Below are 22,473 nucleotides of genomic sequence, written 5' to 3'. Positions count from 1 at the left end.
AGAAAGTATAAAAAAAACAGTTTTTCTGTAAACAATTCCTTGTGAAAATGATACAGTCTTCAGTTTTGATTGTATCTCGATGAAACCTGTACAGTATTAAGATATCCTTTAGAACCAGCAAGATCTGCCCATGCATGCCTGGATTATGGGTCTTGAAAGTATAAAAAATGCTTTTTTTAGCCAAGTCTATTTTTAGCCAAGTCTACATGAGCGAAGTCTATTTTAAGCCAAGTTTACATGTAAAGTCACAATTGCTTGTGAAGGTTTGTTCAAATTATGCCCCTGGGGTCATTACTGCCCCCCCCCCATGGAGATCGTCCCGCAAGGGACCAGTGCGGCAACACAAACGACCTCGTTTGCAGAGGCCCCGGGAAGAGTTCTCTTTTCTTTGTAAGGGACCGACTCCCCCCCCCCCCACTTAAATTTGGAAATGTTCAAAGCCTTTTTGTCTGAAACCACTATGCAAATCCTTGCTAATTTGAACAAGGCTTTATTTAGTGGTCCACTACCATGGTTGTTCAAATTATGCCCCTTGGGTCAAAACTGGCACTGCCCTGGGTGTCACAATTTTCCTAGAGACTTATTTAAAAAAATATTTTCAAAATCTTCTTGTTTCAAACCACAAGGCCCATACCTTTGATATTTGTTGTGGAGCATCATATGTTGCATTTGAAAACATTTGAAATAATGCCCCTTGGGCAAAAGCTGGCCCCACCCCTTTTTACTTACTTTTAATTTTTAAAGCTACAGTAATTAAATTTTGACCATGTGAACAGTTTTGCAAACAAGCATTAGTGTTGTCCTCGGATGTCCTTGACATTGACCTTTGACCTACTTTTTATTTTTAAAGCTACAGAAATGAAATTTTGACCATGAGTACAGTTTTGAAAGCAAATATTTTTTACCCTCAGATTACCTTTACTTGGCACATATTAAAATAGTTCATGCAACTAATCTGCTTACAACACTTCCTATCTGCAGATGTTGAACGTGCGTTTTCAGCTTTTCAAACACAAAAAGTGAACTATATATTTGTTGCCCATTACTCAAACGTACATGCTCTGGATTGAAAATGCCAGTAGAGCAAAGGGCCTCTTGTATTTATAAGTATCGTCACAGTCATAAAACCGAACATTGGAAACTGCCTGGTATGGGTGAAACAATAAGTTTTAACTTATCCACAATATGCTCAGCATATAAGCGATTTCAGTGAGAAAGTAAAGGGAATATCAGTTATTATCCCCCAACGAATCGAAGATTTCGGGAGGGGGACATTGTTTTGGTGTTGTCCGTCCGTCATTCCGTCTGTCCGTCCGTCCGGTACCATATCTTGGTAGGCATTGATCAGAAAATGTTCAAACTTGGTCAGAATGTTCCCCTTGATCATATCTCGACCTACTTTTAAAGTGGGTCACATGGGGTCAAAAACTAGGTCAAATCTTAGAAAAATATTTTGAACATACTAGAGGCATTATACATGGTCAAATATTCATGAAACTTTATCAGTATGTTTTCCTTGTTGAACTCTTGGTTGTAAATAAAACTGAGTCACATATGATTGAAAATTATCTCACTAAGTCAAATCGTAGAAAAATCTTGTCCAGAACCATATCATGGTAATAATTGGTCAAGTTATGTTCTAAATAAGTCATGATGTACCCCTTGGACTCCTTGGAGATATATTGACCTCTTAAAAAGAGGGTCACATGGGGTCAAAATTAGGTCACTAGGTCAAATCTTAGAAAAATCTTTGAAACACATAAGAGGCAATATGTATGGTCTTATATTCATTAAACTTGATCAGAATGTTTTCCTTGATGAGCTCTTCGATATATTTTAAAATGGGTCACATGTGATAAGAAATTAGGTCACTAGGTCAAATCTTTCAAAAATCTTGTCCGAAACTATTTTATGTTGGTGATTGGTCTGATTAAGTTCAAACATGGTCAGAATATTCTCTTGGTTTAAATTTCGACTGCGTTTTAAAAGTGGGTCAAAAACTGGGTCACTTGTTCATATCTTACAGAAATTTGGGAACACTCTAGAGGCAATACATCTAATTTCCATGAAAATTAATCAAAATGCCACAATGAAATCTTGGAATAGTTTGAAACTAGTAGGTCATGTGGGGTCAGAAATGAGGTCACTGAGTCAAATCTTAAAAAAACCCTTGTGGACACTCTAGAGGCTATAATTTATGCAATATATCTGGACCAATCTTCATGAAACTTGATCAGAATGTTTGCCTTGATGAATCTTAGATTAGTTTGGAACTGGGTAACATGGAGTCATACACTAGGTTTCTAGGTCAATTCTTAATGTTACATTATATACAATTTTTTTTTTTCAAACAGTTGCACTCAAACTCACATATATATTTCATTAACAATTGACTTCCATTCCTTGCCCAATCAGGCGGGGGATATCAATTCAACGAATTTGCTTGTTCTGTTGGAGATAATTAGCGATCTCAGTCAGAAAGTAAAGGGAATATCAGTTACTCCGTTGGAGATAATCAGCGATCTCAGAACCAAAAGGGAATATCAGTTATTCTGTTGGAGATAATCAGCGATCTTAGAACCTAAAGGGAATATCAGTTATTCTGTTGGAGATAATCAGAGATCTCAGAACCTAAAGGGAATATCAGTTACTCCGTTGGAGATAATCAGAGATCTCAGAACCTAAAGGGAATATCAGTTATTCCGTTGGAGATAATCAGAGATCTCAGAACCTAAAGGGAATATCAGTTATTCTGTTGGAGATAATCAGAGATCTCAGAACCTAAAGGGAATATCAGTTACTCCGTTGGAGATAATCAGCGATCTCAGAACCTAAAGGGAATATCAGTTATTCCGTTGGAGATAATCAGAGATTTCAGAACCTAAAGGGAATATCAGTTATTCTGTTGGAGATAATCAGAGATCTCAGAACCTAAAGGGAATATCAGTTATTCTAGTGGAGATAATCAGAGATCTCAGAACCTAAAGGGAATATCAGTTATTCTGTTGGAGATAATCAGAGATCTCAGAACCTAAAGGGAATATCAGTTATTCTGTTGGAGATAATCAGAGATCTCAGAACCTAAAGGGAATATCAGTTATTCTGTTGGAGATAATCAGAGATCTCAGAACCTAAAGGGAATATCAGTTACTCCGTTGGAGATAATCAGCGATCTCAGAACCTAAAGGGAATATCAGTTATTCCGTTGGAGATGATCAGAGATTTCAGAACCAAAAGGGAATATCAGTTACTCCGTTGGAGATAATCAGCGATCTCAGAACCTAAAGGGAATATCAGTTATTCTGTTGGAGATAATCAGAGATCTCAGAACCTAAAGGGAATATCAGTTATTCTGTTGGAGATAATCAGAGATCTCAGAACCTAAAGGGAATATCAGTTATTCTGTTGGAGATAATCAGAGATCTCAGAACCTAAAGGGAATATCAGTTATTCTGTTGGAGATAATCAGAGATCTCAGAACCTAAAGGGAATATCAGTTATTCTGTTGGAGATAATCAGAGATCTCAGAACCTAAAGGGAATATCAGTTACTCCGTTGGAGATAATCAGCGATCTCAGAACCTAAAGGGAATATCAGTTATTCCGTTGGAGATAATCAGAGATTTCAGAACCTAAAGGGAATATCAGTTATTCTGTTGGAGATAATCAGAGATCTCAGAACCTAAAGGGAATATCAGTTATTCTGTTGGAGATAATCAGAGATCTCAGAACCTAAAGGGAATATCAGTTATTCTGTTGGAGATAATCAGAGATCTCAGAACCTAAAGGGAATATCAGTTACTCCGTTGGAGATAATCAGAGATCTCAGAACCTAAAGGGAATATCAGTTATTCCGTTGGAGATAATCAGAGATCTCAGAACCTAAAGGGAATATCAGTTATTCCGTTGGAGATAATCAGAGATCTCAGAACCTAAAGGGAATATCAGTTATTCCGTTGGAGATAATCAGAGATCTCAGAACCTAAAGGGAATATCAGTTATTCTGTTGGAGATAATCAGAGATCTCAGAACCTAAAGGGAATATCAGTTATTCTGTTGGAGATAATCAGAGATCTCAGAACCTAAAGGGAATATCAGTTATTCTAGTGGAGATAATCAGAGATCTCAGAACCTAAAGGGAATATCAGTTATTCTAGTGGAGATAATCAGCGATCTCAGTCAGAATGTAAAGGGAATATCAGTTATTCTGTTGGAGATAATCAGCGATATTATTCTGTTGGAGATAATCAGTGATCTCAGTCAGAAAGAAAAGCGAATATCAGTTATTCCATTGGAGATAATCAGCAATATTATTCTGTTGGAGATAATCAGCGACCTCAGTCATAAAGTAAAGGGAATATCAGTTATTCCGTTGGAGATTATTAGCGATCTCAGTTAAATTCTGTCAGCTCTGCTGATTATTAGCCAAGACAAGTAATCCACATGTGATGGATTAATGTTAATTGATAATAAACATTAATTAAGAATTAAGAAATTAATAGGTAAGAGAAATCTTTAAAAGAACCTCAGTATGCTATATAAAGTCAAGGCCAAATTGTGAAACAATCGGATAAATTATTCACCAAAGATCTTTACCAGGGCGAGTATTTTGAAATTATCTGCCAGTTGGATTTTTATTGTGAATGAAATCTTGCTGCTCATAAGCATTTAAAATAATATCAATACAATGGTAGACATTAAAATTTCCAATTCATGGTCTCTTTGTCTGTGGTATCATGTTCACTACCCCATTTTAGTTTTTAGCTCGACTATTCGAAGAATACGGAAAGCTAAACTACTGACCCAAGCATCCACGTCGGCGTTTGCTTCACACCTTGGTTACGGTTTCACGTGCAAGCACACATAGGTTAATATCTCAGCGACTACTTGAGGTATTGCATTGAGACTTTATACAATGGTACTCAACCATCCAACCTACTTAATTAACCAAGTTAGATAACTCTAGTTTGCATTTAGTGCAAAAAATAGGCTTTCATTATTCGACTTAGAAATTCTGGTTAAGGTTTTGCGTGTAAGCACACATAGGTTAATATCTCAGCAACTACTTGAGGTATTGCAATAAGACTTTATACAATGGTACTTAACCATCCAACCTACTTAATTAACCAAGTTTGATAACTCTAGTTTGCATTTAATGCAAAATAATTGCCCTTTATTATTCGACTTAGAAATTCTGGTTAAGGTTTTGCATGTAACCACATTTAAGTCAATACCTCAGCGAATACATCATGTATTGCAATGAAACTTTAGATATGTATTCCCAACTACCTTACCTACTAAATTAATGAAGTAAGATAACACTTTTTGAATATTATGCAAATTATGGGCCTTTATGATTTGACTTAGAAATTCTGGTTAAGGTTTTGCATGTAAACACACGTAGGATAATATCTCAGCAACTACTTGATGTATTGCATTGAGACTTTATACAATGGTACTCAACCATCCAGTCTACTTAAATAACCAATTAAGATAACTCTAGTGTGCATTAAATTCAAATAATGGCCCCTTTTTTATTCGACATAGAAATTCTGGTAAAGGTTTTGCATGTATCCACTTTTAATTCAATACCTCAGCGAATACATCATGTATTGCATTGAAACTTTACACACAGGCTCCCAACCATTTAACCTTCTTCTTTGATTCAGTAAGATAACTGTATCTTTCATATTATATAATTTTTGCCCCTTTATTATGCGACTTAGAAATTCTGGTTAAGATCTTGCATGTTAGCACACATAGGATAATATCTCAGCAACTACTTAATGTATTGCATTGAGACTTTATACAATGGTATTCAACCACCCAACCTAATTGAATATCCAAGTGAGATAACTTTATTTTGCAAATAATGGCCCTTTAATAGGCTTTATCATTAGACTTAAAATTCTGGTTAAAATTTTGCATGTAGCCACATTTATGTTAATATCTCTGCACATCAAGTATTGAATTGAAATCTTATCTAACAGTGATCCATGCATGTTTCGCCAAAACTTCAATCCTTACACTGAAAAGCAGCGGAATAGACAAGCACTGTCTCTGTGACAGCTCTTGTTATTTATGCAGTTCAATTTTGATGACTTCAAAGACAGTATTAGATCATTACCTGCATGGTGTGACTGACGCTGGTAATATTTCTACAAATAATCGATAATCTTCACATACATTTGACCATGACCTATGGGAGAGTCCTCTAAAACTACAAATCATACAATATTTCTGATAGCCAAAGGTGGCTTAAGAAAATGAATGAAATATTGTTTGTAAATATGAAATTCCGTAAAAAAACGCACAACAAACCAACATTTAAATCGTTTATTCTCTACTAAATAACACATCATGACATACATGTAGAATGACAAAATATTACACTAAAAAGTCAGCATTTCAATTTGATGTTTTCAAAAGATACTTGTACAGTCCTGTAACTTCTATTTATGCTAGTTCAACATGCAATTATGAATGGACATCATACTATGAATTTCCTGTGATGAATATATTCACAAAAGATATTCATCAGCATAGTTATACTGGGAAAGTATAAAAGCTGTTAACAAATACATGTATCCTCATTCAAACCCATGAATAAGTTGGTGTATTATAAATTGTGCAATTTTGTTCATTTAAACGATGAAGGCAACTCTGGCATAGTAATAACAAAGTCTCAATGACCTGTATTGTAAAAATCCAAGCATTCACTTTCTTATATTAGGGGTCGCTATGTGCTGCAATGTTCATACGAGATCGAAGGTCCAACTCTGTCCTTCCTGTGTTCAAGACCCTCTAACAGACTGTAATGGCAAAAGCAGTTATATTATACATACATGTAGCAACATTTAAATGATAGTGCTGTTCTACCATTAAATTTATTTTGACTACATATGCCTCATGATGCAGAAGCTTTAACATTTTCTGTCCTGAGATTTTTTTTTGGAACTACATGCATTATGTCTATATTGTCATTATTAAAAGTTGAAATGCAAAGACTTCATTTTCTTCAAATATTTTACATTTTCAAATCATTTGGAAGGAAAGATTAGCTAATACATGTCGCTTTTATTTTTAATAATGTTTTCTTTATTTGTTCCCAGTTTTAGTACAATGATGCTTTTTATTATGAAACTCCATGATCACACCAGTTTTAAACCTTTTATTTTATAAGGCAGACTGTGTGTGATGTTCATAGTTTCAAACAATGACTGCATCGTACCTTTGAAAAGTTTTTACATTAGGTGCTCTGAATTGTATTCCTTGGTCTACAGATAGAGTTGGGATCTCTAATCATAGAAGTACTTGGGACCGCCTGGGGTTTACCTATAGGTTTATTATTATTTGTTTTATTGTTAAGTTTTCTCAAATTAATGCTTACTTTGATAAGATGTACCTTTTGCGTTTTTTCTTTATTTAGGATTGTTGGGATAAGAGTGAGGTTTGTGCACGTAACTGGTTTAAACCCCCAGTAAATTTACATTTTAATTTGTACCGTTCCAAGGCGGTACCTAACAAGCCTTGATAAACATACCAAGTTTTTAATATATAGTATGTATGCACTGTGCTGCTTGTGGAGTTTTGTGCTGTTTTTCCATGTTTCTTGTTCGTGATTTTATGTTGTTTTTCCATGTTTCTTGTTCGTGATTTTATGTTCTATGTCTTTGGCGTTTACCCAGTGCCATTAAACCGGGTTTATGTTTAAACTTTTTGCTACTGAGCTTGTTTCTGTAGCTTTTGCATAAATATTGTAAACCTAGTTTGCATACTTTTTGAGATATTGAGGGTATAAGCGGTAGGGGACTTAAATAAAACCATGTACAGAACACAGCTTAAGACAATACAGAAGATAACTGTTTGTTTCAGTTTTAGATAGCAATTTATTGAATTCATTACCGTATGCAAAGAACTGAGCTAAGCTGGTATTACCTCACACTATCATAAAATCAAGAATAAAGATGCACCTTTTTCTGTTTCTCGAGTTCAGCATGCTCTTTTTCCATCTCTACACAGGCTCGCTCAATCTCGTAGTTCTTACTGACAAGTCCTACCCAGCTGTGAATATAAAACAACAGTGATTATACATCAAGTTACAGTAATGTAACTTCCTAAGCCCATATCATAATGCATTACCTCAATCATTTTACACTGTGAGATTCCTACAAGCCTTTTTTTGGTTTGAATTGAATGATTTTAAACTGACATGAAATTGAATATGTTTTCAACAGGAGGCGAACCAAACTTTAAAACAAAAAAATCACTAAATTGTTACATGTGTCTGAACATGCTTATAGACTGACCATGGCATTTGTTCTAAGGACATACATGATTTGATATGTAGGATGCTTTTGAAATAGATGCCCTTTTCTGCGATTCATATGCAGAAGGCAGATGCTCACTTATGTTTCATAAGCAGAAAGCAGATGCTCACCTGCTCGATTTAATAATCATTAAAAAGGTTATGGTAAATATTCAAGTTTTTTCACACCACCAACATCAATGTTACCACAAATTCTGAAAACCCCCCAGCTAGAAATGGCCCTAATATAAACATTTGTATGAGACAGCTACGTACCTATTTTCAAGATCTTTCAACTTCCCACCAGCTTGTGACTGCTCATTCTTTCTCTGCCAGTTTATTTCTTGTATCTTTTTTCTGAACAAAAATAAATGAGGATACAATGTACATTTAAGCAATGATGATGATCACTTTTTCAACTTGTAAATGAAAACATTATGGTAACAAACAAGTGGTCTTCAACATCATGATTGTTAAATTTACCAAGAAAGATGGATAAATGTCGAAAACAATGTTTTTTTATGAAAGATACCGAGTTTAATTTGAAAGAAATGTGCAGAAAACAGGGTATTTCTACCCTATGAGAGGATTGTTAATCACTCAATATTTTTGGCGTTTTAAGCTATTAAATACATTGTTACAAGCTTGTTATCAGTAATGAATGTTTTCCATAAATGCATTATTTAGTTAGTAGTTAAAATGTTTATCTCTCAAAATTTATGTTTGTTATACATGTGTATTTACTAGGGATGCAAACGAATGGCAAAACTGATATTCGAATATTCGGTAATTCTTTCAATCGAATATTCGATTGCGAAAATACATACTTTAGAAGATGTAGTTACCTACTGTAATTATTTGCTAAAGTAATAGCTGGAGCATTTGAACCTACTTTGTCATAGCAAGTACGAGCGGCAGATTCCGATTTTCCCCAAATCAGCCTTTGATTGTGTTTTTTTCATATTCACGAAGAAAAAAGGCAATTCATGATGAACAAACAACAAAATTGAATAATTTCAATTCCGTAGCCTTTATATTTCTAAATAATGTAAAATTAGATGGATTCCTTGTCAAATAGTGTTTTGCACCAATGGAGGGCCTTTCCATAGAGCAGCCTCGTTCTGAGATTGACCTCTAAATTAACAAAATATAACTATTGAAAACCCAAACCAACTCGGGAACAAGTAAAATATTAAAACGAAAACAAATGTGGATTTGACTCATTTACTTAACAACAATATAGGAAATGTATCCTAAACCCCCATATTATACATTTACATTTCAATGCACGACCTTTGTGAAAAATCATGGAAAACTGTTTAAAGCACATGTATGTCACAACATTATTGTAGCAAATGACATTCATATCATCACCGCAATTTGAGCCATGTTGCACAACTTAATTTGCAGCCAATACAACACATTGGTGTTAAAGCCGATTCCTAGCCAGTTATTGTAAAATTAGGGTGACTCTTTATAGTACCCACCGATATGTCCCTTAATGACATATGACGCGTGTTTAGTGTATTGTCATCACATTCACACCTCTGGCAATATGGGTCAATCGTTGTAAAAACAAGACAAACAAACTTTATACAGAAAAACAGTGTTGTAGGCAAAAGGTGTTTTATTCTCTTTTTTGCGAATATTCGAATACCGATTTTGACATTCGAATACCAAACGTTTGATTGAATATTCGTTTGCATCCCTAGTATTCACTGATTTTGAATCAGAGAGTCACTTTAAATCTCCAATGCACTGAAACAAATTATTTTTAGTGTCTACTTTAGAAATTCAAAACCAGGGGAATTTCCCCCCTCTCAAAACCAAGGGGGATTTTCATATTAAAGTTGCCTCCTTTAATATTTTTGGATGAAAAGAGTATTTGTTGCCTCCCTTTCATTTATCATGCCAGTGTTTGTGAAAAAAAGATTATAAGTATCTATCATGTGTTTTCGGTACGGATAGAAAAATTGGACCCGAGGGCATGTGCGTTAGCCGGTAACGAGGCTTGCCAAGTTACCGGCCATGCAGCGTGCCTGAGGGTTGGATTTTTTTATCCGGACTGGAAAAACGTGATTGATATTTTTTCTTGCATATCTAAACTTATCAATTTGTGGGAAAAATGACGTTGAAAACGAACTTTTGTAAAAATGACGTTGAAAACAAACTTTTGTAAAAATGACGTTGAAATCAAACTTTTGTACAATTACACAAAAAAGGGTTTGCAACGTTGTTTACTGACACCGAGTGCAGTAATTTTAAATAACTAACAAGAGCTGTCACAGAGACAGTGCGCTCGACTATTCCGTTGCTTTTCAATGTAAGGATTGAAAAGTTTTGGCGAAACATGCATGGATCACTGATAGATTAGATTTCAATGCAATACATAGTGTGCTGAGATATGAACATAAATGTGGTTCCATGCAAAATTTTAATGAAAATTTCCAAGTCTAATAATAAAGAGCCATTATTTGCAAAATACAGTTATCTAACTTGGTTATTCAATTCAGTTGGGTGGTTGAATAACATTGTATAAAGTCTCAATGCAATACATCAAATAGTTGTTGAGATATTATCCTATGTGTGCAAGACCTTAACCAGAATTTCTAAGTCGCATAATAAAGGGGCAAAAATTATATATTATAAAAGATAGAGTTATCTTACTTGATTAAATAAGAAGGTTAAATAGATTGGAGCCTGTGTGTCAAGTTTCAATGCAATACATGATGTATTCGCTGAGGTATTGACTTAAAAGTGGTTACATGCAAAACCTTAACCAGAATTTCTATGTGGAATAAAAAAGGGGCAATTATTTTAATTAAATGCAAACTGGAGTTATCTTACTTGGTTATTTAAGTAGATTGGATGGTTGAGTACCATTGTATAAAGTCTCAATGCAATCCATCAAGTAATTGCTGAGATATTAACCTATGTGTGCTTACATGCAAAACCTTAACCAGAATGTCTAAGTCAAATAATAAAGGAATTTGCATTATATTAAAAAAAAAGTGTTATCTGGGAATACATATCTAATGTTTCAATGCAATACATGACATATTTGCTGAGATATTGACTTAAATGTGGTTACATGCAAGACCTTAACCAGAATTTCTAAGTCGAATAATAAAGGGCAATTATTTTGCATTAAATGCAAACTAGAGTTATCTAACGTGGTTAATTAAGTAGGTTGGATGGTTGACTACCATTGTATAAAGTCTCAATGCAATACCTCAAGTAGTTGCTGAGATATTAACCTATGTGTGCTTACACGCAAAACCTTAACCAGAATGTCTAAGTCGAATAATTAAGGGCAATTATTTGCATTAAATGCAAAACTAGAGTTATCTAACTTGGTTAATTTAGTAGGTTGGATGGTTGAGTACCATTGTATCAAGTATCAATGCAATACCTCAAGTAGTTGCTGAGATATTAACCTATGTGTGCTAACACGCAAAACCTTAACCAGAATTTCTAAGTTGAATAATAAAGGCCCATTATTTGCATTATATTCAAATAATTGTTATCTAACTTCATCAATTTAGTATGTAAGTTAGTTAGGAATACATATCCAAAGTTTCAATGCAATAACTGATGTATTTACTGAGATAATGACTTAAAGGTACTTACATGCAAAACCTTAACCAAGGTGTGACGCCAACGCCGACGCCAGGGTGAGTAGTATAGCTCTCCTTATACTTCGAATAGTCAAGCTAAAAATAGCATTTTTTATTTATTTTCAATTTTAATTAAAAGTCTTGCAAACATATATATTTGATTGCGCTTTATTGAAATGGCATAATATAGTTTTCATAAACCAGGCAATATATGAAATAAGAAGTGGGGCATTGTTGCGCGTGACTCATCTTACATGGGGTATGTAAGATGGGTTTTTCCAGCACTGGTCACATGACCGGAAACACACGTCCGGTATGCAAGAAAAATTAATCAATTCTTATGCAGGATTTTCACGCACATGATCTTTAAAAAAATAAAATAGGATGAACCTAACAAAGGCATCCTAGAGTAGACACTATATTTCAAATTCAGAATTTGACTTGAAATTCTAAATAAAATGTCTTACTTTAACTCAGCTAACTGTTTCTGTGCAGACTCTAACAGTTTCACCAGGGTTTCATTGTAGGATTTCCACGAATGACTGCCATACTCTTGTAGAAGCTCTAAGTTCAATATCCTACAAAAACACATTTTCTTGTTGTTTTTTTGTTTGATCAACCATTGTTTTTTTTAGGAATATTCACGGAGTATAATGTCATATTTATTATGTACCGGTTTACATGATTTTCTGTTAAAGTTCTTGTTCCAACTTGAAAGAAATCTGGGTCGAACAATTGGAAAATAAACTTGACCAAGAGGTGTTTGTCAAACATTTTCACTGAGAGCAGTTTTGTCAAAAACATGTAGAATATTGAATGAAGGTGTTTTAAGAAGCATCGATTATTGATGTTGAAACAGTAAATTGAAGACAAAAGGTTTGAACCTTGCATTAAGCTGCACTCTCACAGATATACCGTTTTTACAACTTTTTTTGTCTTGGAAAGAGCATTTTTTTTGCGTAAATATCTGCAAACCAATGATAAAAGATTGCTGACAAAAGATCAGATCACAGATTCTTATATTTCCGATCGAAGTAATGTTTTATGACTTAAACCGTTACTCATGGTTTAAGAAAAATTGATAAAACATCAATTTTTGAAGTTACCGTAAATATAAAATTTGAGATCTAATTTTTGTCAGCAGTCTTATATAACTGGTGTCAATGCAATTTCGCAAAACATGGCTTGTTCCAAGACGATTTTTTTTTAAAAAGTTGTGAAAACGTTTAATCTGTGAGAGTGCTGCTTTAAGACCCCCACCCTCCCTAATAGCAATAGAGGTCAATCTATTGGTCATTGGAAACCTACCACTGAAGTTTCATGGTTCTTAGAAAAAAAATAATTAAGGATTGTATTTATAATATTTATAAGAACATTAACCATGACCTTGACCAAACATCCCACCATGACCTTGACCATACAAGGGATGTTTATTGCGAAATGCTGTTTCCTTGCATTATATATATATATATATATATATATATATATATATATATATATATATATATATATATATATATATATATATATATATATAAAAAGCTGATTTTATATCTTTTTTTTATAAAATTATTTCCTTCAAAGAGTTCTATCTCCTATAACATTTAAAAACACTTTTTAACATTTTAACCAATTTTGAATGCTTTTCCTTGAGGTACTGGAATACTGCTGAACCCAAGGCTTGTCTGGTTCTGTAGATGTACCCATGTTAAAATATTTTCATTTAAGTTATCTGGTTATCATATAGTATTGTGGATGTTGGTGAAAATTTCTAGAAATTAGTCAGCACCAATCTTTGACAGTGAACAGGAGCATTGTCATACAAAGGATGAATATGCTGGTTACCAGATTTTCTTAGTGTGTAACAAAGGAAATGAACATATGTTTTTTTTTTGTTTTTTTTAATATGATCGAGTAAAATACTTTTTAAACAGAAAAAAAACAGCTATTTATTCTAAGCACGTCTTACATAATGAATATGGTCATCCCAAAAACTAATTTCTTTGACTTGCATAAGGGGGAATCATAACATAAGTCTAAGCCTGGAACAGTGTAAAAACAAACCTAAGGGCCTGGTGTTCGAGCTGAGCCTGTGAGTTGTCCACACATTCTGTCCAGGACGATACGTCGGTCATCTTTCCTGGTGGAGGCTGGGGCAGCTCATAACGCTTCATACTCATCATTTCCATTGGCAGTCGAGACTGGAGACGTTCAAACTCTGTTTTCATTATCTCAGTCTGAAAATACAAATAAATTAATGTTAATTTGAATTTTTTTTGTATTTATCAGACTTATCGCTGAAAGATTCTGGAAGTTATTAAAGGTAGTGGTTGTGAGCAATAAATAAATTAATTAATACCATCTATTAAAAATTATTCATTAATATTTTGTGCCAATAAAATCCAACACTACTAAAATTTCAGATTAAACAAAGAAATCATTGAAAAGATTTAATACCTCAAACTGGTTATAATGAGCTTGTGGCAGGTATTCTAGGTAATTCTTGGTAGGCCGATACCTCCGCGTCTCCTCCTCTACCAATGCCAATGCCTGAACAATAAAAGAGTTTGTGAACAATGATAGTGGACTATTTGTTTATGCAATGTCAGATTCAAAGATGATAAGCAAAATGTAATCAATGTCTGTGTTAATAATTTCATAGAGATCTTACACCATGTTAAGTTTGCAAATGGCACAACATAAATTCAGCAATTTTTTTGATGAAATAAAAATTCATTTTTTTCTTGCCTCAGCAAATTTACAAATTGATTTATAAAACAACAAATCAATTCATTTCTGCTGAAGTTTTGAGTTTTTAGCATGTCATGGACTTTCCTAAGCTTGGACAAATCAACTTTATATATCACTTGACTAGACCTGTTATCTGGCATTTTTTAACATATTTTTTTGGTTGAATGATCAAGTTAACTCATATCTATTTCTATTTTAATTGATCGAAAAATAAGATTTAAAAAACAACAACAGAACATGCTCATTATTAAATGTGTTTTTGTATTCTGCTCATTAAAAGTAACCAAAATCACAAGTTTTACTTCATCACATTTTACAGTTCTTTTGATCATCACATTCAGGGCTTCTTAAAATTTGGAACCTCAATCGGTCAGGACCCGGCGACAACCCCCCCCCCAAAAAAAAAGACATGTTCAAAAGTCAGATTATATAGAAATGTCACACATTTTCGCGACGTCTTTTCTGTCAATATTTTTTCGCAATGTGGCAATTCGTAAGAGGGCTCTAGAGCCAGCATAGTCGATTCAGATAGTCACTGATACCAGCTTACTTCAAATGAGATTCTCACCGAGTTCTGCGGCGTTTCTAACAAGGACGACTGCGATTGTAATTAACTGTGGCCGTCCGGAAGCGGTCAGACGACAAAAAAGTGAAACAGCTAGTATGTATTTCTTTAGACCTTGTGGCCAAGGATAACCCGTGAAAGTGCAAGCACTTATTTCCAACAGGGTCCTTTGTTTTTGCTGAAGGGACAGGATGCAGAAGAGACAGTGGTGGGATACAAGGAAGTCCGGGTGCGATACCCTAGCTCTTTTCGAAGAGACCTCTTGGTTCTTTAACGTGCTCGGTGTAAAGCACCGATACACGGGGTACAACTTTCCTGGGTTAAACCAGTACTGAGTAGACCTTTTTCCAGCACTATACAGTACGCCAGGCAAAGGAGCTACTTGTACCAACTTTTAACCACAGGCATCTGGATCATTGTTTGTCACTTAAATGTTGTTTAAAACCATTTTGGGTACATACAATGAGATAAACAACACATCTGAAGATATTTAGTGTCTTTGATATACAAAAAAGAAACTTCTTTTTTGTATATAAAAGACACTAAATATCTTCACATGTGTTGTTTATCTCATTGTATGTACCCAAAATGGTTTTAAACAACATTTAAGTGACAAACAATGATCCAGATGCCTGTGCTTTTAACGTCTTTCGGTATGACGCGGCCAGGGATCGAACCAATGATATAATAATTTATTTGCTTTATGCTTCTACAGTGGGTCAACATTCAACTGATAATCTTAAAAAAACAAAATATATCTAGAGTTTTAATCGGGGCTTCAAGCTATAAGTGTAATATCGACAACAATTTTTTTATTACTGTGAATAAAAATTACGTAAGCGGCGCATTCAGCTTTCAGACTATGTAGTTAATCAAGTGTGTCGCTGTTGATATCCTATATTTGACTAGGTTAATCAATTCGAATTTTTAATGCTTTCACGGATTAACAATGACAAATGCATTTATCTTTAAAACTGTTTTTATCCAGCAATGGTTCTTTATTACAATTAAAATTTAACAGTTTGAGAATCAACAAAGTTAACGGATATATCATGTAATGACCGACGAAGACATAGCATATTGCCATGTGAAAATATGGACTGATTTTAACACCTGATCAGGATAGCTGCAAGCACAGTCATAATTAATACATACCTAGTTTGTTTAATTGTGTCTCATGCGACCGTCCAATACACATGATTGGACCGCAAGCGTCTGCTAATTAACTTATATAGGCTATAGAGTGATCAGCGTAGCACATTACATATTTAGCTAGTTAACGGCAAAATCAGTACTGTAAGCCATCCCAACGCATTTTATATCAGTTATTCATCATTGGATAAGTTGAGTTTGTTGCATATTATTGAAATGTAGTCTGTGTGGGTAAAAACCAGCCATCTGGCATACTTTTCCTCCCAGGTTTACTTACAGTACACTCCTTGCAAAAGTATCACTTTTCAATTTCCTCAGCGGATTTTCGTCATCGCGGACACAAAACCTACCATAAACCGCTTTCCTCCACGTTTTCACTCATTTACCCTCTGAGGCTGATCAGTGAACCATATAATTATTTTCAACAGTAGCAAGGAAGTAGCAAAGCATACAACTAAGAGTTCCACTTTGAGGCCAATAAACAACATGATCACAAGCGATACAGGCAATAAAACCCTCGACTGAAAATGCGCAACTTGGCGAAACTCAGCGGATTTTAGCAAGAAAAGCCAGTTACATACTAGGCGGATGTCCCCGATAAATTTAAAAACCCTCGGAGTGACCGAGGAAAGTGGTAGTTTCGCGAGGAGGGTACTGTAAGAAAATATAGTTCAGGTAAATCATTTTTTAATACTTTTTTTTATATCTTTTTGTATACATGGTCACAATCGTGACTTGAGAAAACACCCAAATGCCGCTGAAATGATTAAACAAACAAATCCAATTGTAAAACTTACCTGTGCCATAGATGCAGAACAAAACAAAGGCAGTAATCAGGAATACATTTTCGGATAGAAAATACTGGGCTACTGGACTTACCAAAATATGGTTATTTACCGAAGACAAATAAAATTACCGAAATATGCAAGAAAGTTGCAGAAAGATGCCTTCTAATGTATTTATCTTTTAATAATCCTATATATATAATTATTATACGTATTGTAGCCAACAATTATAAAAAAATATTTCGAAATATTGAGTTTATTGACAAAAGAATTTCTCCTTATTTTAACCAATAAGTTATCTCCCGTCATCAACCGAAATACGATTTATGGATATGGTTAAACTGAAGTAAATATGCAAGAATGTTACCGAAAGACAACTTCTAATGTATATATTTTTAAGAATCCTATTAATATATTTATTATACGCATTGTAGCCAATGTATTCCACATTTTTTTCTGAAATAATGAGTTTATTGACAAAATTAGTTCCTTTATTTAGCCAATAAGTGTTTTCTCCCGTCGTCAACCGAAACGCGATTTATGGATATGGTTAAACTGAAGTAAAATCAAATACATACAGTTATCTTTATACTAAATATTTATTTTATTTTTCAATCATTCTTTACACAAATGACCTATACATATGGATAACATAGAATATGGAAGGCTGTACAAGAAATAAACAAAATTGAACTTATATATAACATAACATATTGAAAGCTGCAAATACAAAAGAGATTGTTTAACTTACTATGTATATATATTACAAAAAGGTACAATAACGTTCTATCTACAGGTATCTGGAATAAGTATTATTTGCACACATACCTTAATTCTTCATGTATGAGTAGACGCTCTATATTACTGGGGTAAAATGTTTAAATATTGTTCGTAATGTTAAATCAAATAATTTTTCAAAATTATTATATGGTTAAAGAACGCCGTCCATTTGTGTGAAAAATTACCCGCAATTATAAATGTACACGTACTGCGGTCCTTTAATGCATTTTTATTGTATTCCCTCGACATGTATCACTTTGCTGAAAAAGGATTGCCCCAATCAACAAACTGTCACTCAAGAACATAGTAAATAAACACGTGCCACCACTTTGTCACCTTTATCATCAATCGGGTGATAATGATGTTGTTTTAAACATCACCTGATTTTGTGTACTTGCTGTGGTCTGAGGTTCATAGTTTCCATAAGTACGAAAATTTATTTGAAGAAGAGGACTTTGCAGTTTAAAAACTTTTTTGCCCTATATCAATATACTTTGTAATAGTTTGAAAGACCTAAACTATAGATCTAAGTTAATTTATACGAAAATGATTTTAATGACACTTTCGACCTTTTCTCCAAAAATATTTTCATTTCTCCAAAAATGTTTCGAACACTCCTAAATATTTTCATTTGCTCTTTATTGATCGAACATTTCTATAATCATGAAATATGAATATGATCATTTGAATCATAATTTCTAGTCATTTTCATCGTCTAACAACTAAGAAGTTAAATTAAAGGTGCACTGTCACAGATTGACCATTTTAACAACTTTTTAAATTTTTTGTCTTGGAAACTGAGCAAATAAAAAAGTTGACAAAAAGTTCAATCTGTGAGAGTGCAGCTTTAACTGATGCGTTTTAAAAATCATCTTTTGGTTGGCGAAAGGAGACAATTCTCACTGACATATTGTTTTCATTCCAACTGATGAAGTTAAATTTTCTTTAAAATTTCTTTTGAATTTGTGTGTTTTCATAATATAAATATCATGAGGTTATCAATAATGGGATTGTTTTCTTTGGTACCTTTTAAAAAGTTTTATCTGTCTTTCGGTTGGAGAGTCAGAACAAGGAATTTGATCTCGAAAAATGAAATTTCAAATGCCTACCATATCATTATATTTCAATATGTTAATTTATTTTGCTTAAAAATAAATTTTATTATTTTTGGGAGATTGAATTTAAGGTCTGTTGTTCCGTTGCTAAGGAATCGGAACACTCTCGGCCTCTATCGGTCAAGTCAATGCCGACTGGTTCTCGATATTTGACACTAGTTTAAAGTGCACTTTTGAATTAAATTAAACCGGTCTATTAACGGGGAATCTTTCTTTGCTAGCGAAATCTCGTGCGAAATCTCGTGCAGAAAGGACCTAAATTAAAAAGCTCTTGAATAAATAGGAAAATAAAGAAGTTTAGTACTTTAATATCTGACACTCGCGGCTTAATATGCCTGTTACAACAATGCCAGGTAGAGGACGCCCTAAAGGGAGGAAAAGGAAGGTGGCGGAAGCAGCAGAAGTAAGGGAAGAGAAACAGCCACGTGCACGGCGGCTAAGGCAACCGCCTCGTGTCAATTTGGAAGCACAACTCCCACAGGCGCCACAGATACCCTTGCCAGACGCGGAGCTGGGAAACAACAATGGGTAATGTAATTGACTTCCATGATATCATTACTAGGTCTCATATTTTGCCTCCTTTAACCACAGAAACTGTGGTTCCTACCGGTAATAGGCAAAGTCCTTCAGATACTGGGTGTGGCTTGGCGGGGTCTGGCCAAGGTGGAGAGTTCCAAATGGGTGCAAATTTTGATGGTAGCATGGACATGTATAGGTTAGCGAACGATGATCTTTCATCACATGTACCAACACAATTGAAGCAACAAATAATGAGGGGAGAATACATAGATTTGGCTATCTTGTTAAAAGGGGCAATTGAATTTAACGATATGTGTAAAAGTTCCACACTGTCAATATCACTAGATGGCTCCCTTGAGGCCAAACCAAAACAGTGCAAGGAAAAGGTACAATCTGTTGAAAAGTGGACTGATGCATTTTTGATTTACATGTCCATCTGTCTGGCTTTGCAACCCCATAAAACAAACGAAATGTTATAAAGGGTGCTTCACGCCAAGGCGGCTTTGCATGGCGCTCATATGATGAGCAGTTCAGGCTACGCCAGGCCATAACTCCGTCACCATGGACCAAAATTAATAATGATCTGTGGTGGCGTTGTATGATTGTTCGTGACACGCCCCAGGGAACTCAAACAGTCCCGGTAAACCATAACAAACACGATCGTCTACAAGTTTTGCGTGCATTGATTTTAATAAAGGGAATTGCTCATGGGCCATGTGTAAATTTAACCATGTTTGTTCATGGTGTGGTGCAAGGCATGCTGTAGTGAGATTAATTGCAGTCATTCCCCGCCTGGGGGATTGGATTTTATATTGACGCTTTAAGGGATTCGATAATGCATTACGTATAATTTCATAAACATATTTGGGGGGGGGGGGGGATTGTTTAACAATTTGGTGGCGGGAAAAAAAATCGCAAACCGAGAGCTGGATAGGCTGCCATCCATTTCAATTTAAAAATGCATACATATATAATTTATGATTTAGATGTATTAGGGCTTGTTGAGACCTTTTACCTTGGTCGAGTACCTCGGTGGTAGTTATCACTCGGTATGGGAATCAACAAGAGGGCTATACATGTGAAATTGGGAATTATAAACTAAAATCAATAAATTAGGATGAATATAGATATAAATAACGTTTATTATCCCGTTGCTGGAATAACAAGTTCTTAAGGAGTCTGTTGCATGTCTGTTGCTCAAGGCCGGGAACGTCCTAGTACTTGGCGTCCCGGTGGTTGCATTGTTGCGTTGCGTTGCCATGAGATTGCGGAGATATATTGCGGATGTTGCATTGGCTGTTGGCGATTGTGGGTTGCATTGATGCATTGCTAGGAGATTGCGGGTATATTGCGGGTTTTGCAGTTGCTTTTGGTAAGGAGCATTTGCACATAGACCGTAGTTGCTAGGTTGTCGCATTTTGCCAAACAGTCTATTCCAGCACGGGCATATCATAGGACACTATAGTATTTATAGAGTACACTTTGAATATACATTTAATACAACGGCTCAACCTAGCCTCTCTCGGCTTTTGTAGTTCTTTTCCATTCGGGCTTCCAGGCGTGTGTCACTATGACCTATCATGGAGTCCGTTCGTTTTCACGGCCATATTTTGCCAATCCTTTTATTTTTGTTTGTTAAGCTGTTGTACCAATTGCAGTTACTATATAGCAAGGCTATTATACGTTTATAATATTTATTATGCAGAAGTAAAACTTAGGAAATGTCAATGTTTTTTATTTGGTTTCTATTCAACGAACTGGTAAAATAATTGTCTCTAAAATTTGGGTTGGTAATGTATTTATATAATATTATTATAAGAACAATAAAAATGAATGTATAGAATGTATCTTTCGTTAATTTTCTTGCGTCTTTCAGTAATAAAGCGTATTTCGGTATGTCCAGTATCTAGTCCACCTAAATGGCCGTCAACGAGTCTTTTGACGATTTTTTAATATGGCAGACTCGTGACGTCCACCATCCCAGCAAAAAGTAGCAAGCGGTCCATGCGCAGAGAATCCTCGCGGCCACAATTTTGAAATTATCTCTGTTATAAATTCAAAATTTCTATGAAAATATTATTGCCTACTATTAAACACATATTAAGTTATGTCAGTATGCCCAAAAAACATCTTAAGTTAACATAAAACACTTACAAGTGTCGATTGTTTATCAAGTATCCCGATATCGGTAAATCTGGGACAAATCTGACTGGTTGTGTACATGTCTAACGGTATTTGTGACCAATAATATATTAATGTGAAAATAACAACTCTAATGACAAATTTAATCCAGTTCAGATCACTGTGGGATAAAACTTTGTCATTATTATTCAACATCAATGCATATTATTACAGTATATCATTTCGCCCGTTGTTGAATGGTAGAGAGTTGTAGCGTTGCAGGGATACATAAGAAATGTCAAAATGATAAAAAAATTATCCCTGATCCCTCATTATTGTAGCTAGTCCAGTATCCGGAAAATGGACCAATATTTCGGATAAATATTAACACTATTTCTGAATTTAATGATTTTCGTTCTAATGCACAAAACCCCCAAAAAATCCCCTAACGTTAAAACTTACCGCTTCTCTAACACCCTGGTCGTCATAACCTTGGTCAAAATAGGGTAGAGCGTCGACAACAACTTCGCCGGCCATAATTTTACTAAAAAGCGTTTACCGAAATTGACGGTAGTCAGTTAAAACGTCTATTCAAATTACTGATAGGGGAATCCTTGAAATCTATTTTTTGTTTGTATCCACTTTGGTGCGACAAATTTGATATTGACAGGAACAGAGTCAGAGAAGGTGGCCCCGATAATGATTGTGATAATGTTTATATGTTGTTGTTTTTAAATAAATCCGAACTTGATGCAACTTTA

The 22,473-nt window shown here is 34.6% G+C and overlaps 1 protein-coding gene across 1 annotated transcript; it reads right to left on the bottom strand.

Moving 5' to 3' along the window:
* Positions 1–6,321: 6,321 nt before the first annotated feature.
* On the bottom strand, positions 6,322–22,281 carry LOC128245418 (pre-mRNA-splicing factor SPF27-like). Its single transcript, XM_052963557.1, has 7 exons — positions 22,175–22,281; positions 14,382–14,474; positions 13,989–14,161; positions 12,392–12,502; positions 8,584–8,664; positions 7,973–8,063; positions 6,322–6,811 (listed from the first exon to the last, which is right to left on the bottom strand). The coding sequence occupies exons 1-7, from the start codon at positions 22,247–22,249 to the stop codon at positions 6,794–6,796; spliced, it is 642 nt and encodes a 213-aa protein (XP_052819517.1). The 5' UTR covers positions 22,250–22,281; the 3' UTR covers positions 6,322–6,793.
* Positions 22,282–22,473: the final 192 nt, after the last annotated feature.

The sequence above is a fragment of the Mya arenaria genome, chromosome 9 (genome assembly GCF_026914265.1).
Source record: "Mya arenaria isolate MELC-2E11 chromosome 9, ASM2691426v1".
Lineage (NCBI taxonomy): Eukaryota > Metazoa > Mollusca > Bivalvia > Myida > Myidae > Mya > Mya arenaria.
This window is presented reverse-complemented; position numbering and strand designations above follow the sequence as displayed.

Bases quoted from the DNA above. Each gene is read 5' to 3' on its own strand.
- LOC128245418 (XM_052963557.1), bottom strand. From the start codon at position 22,249: ATGGCCGGCGAAGTTGTTGTCGACGCTCTACCCTATTTTGACCAAGGT. The intron at 8,665-12,391 runs GTAAGACATTTT...ATTTTTGTTCAG, and splicing joins AAACAGTTAGCTGAGTTAAA to AAAAAAGATACAAGAAATAA. The intron at 8,064-8,583 runs GTACGTAGCTGT...TTATATTCACAG, and splicing joins TTGAAAGATCTTGAAAATAG to CTGGGTAGGACTTGTCAGTA.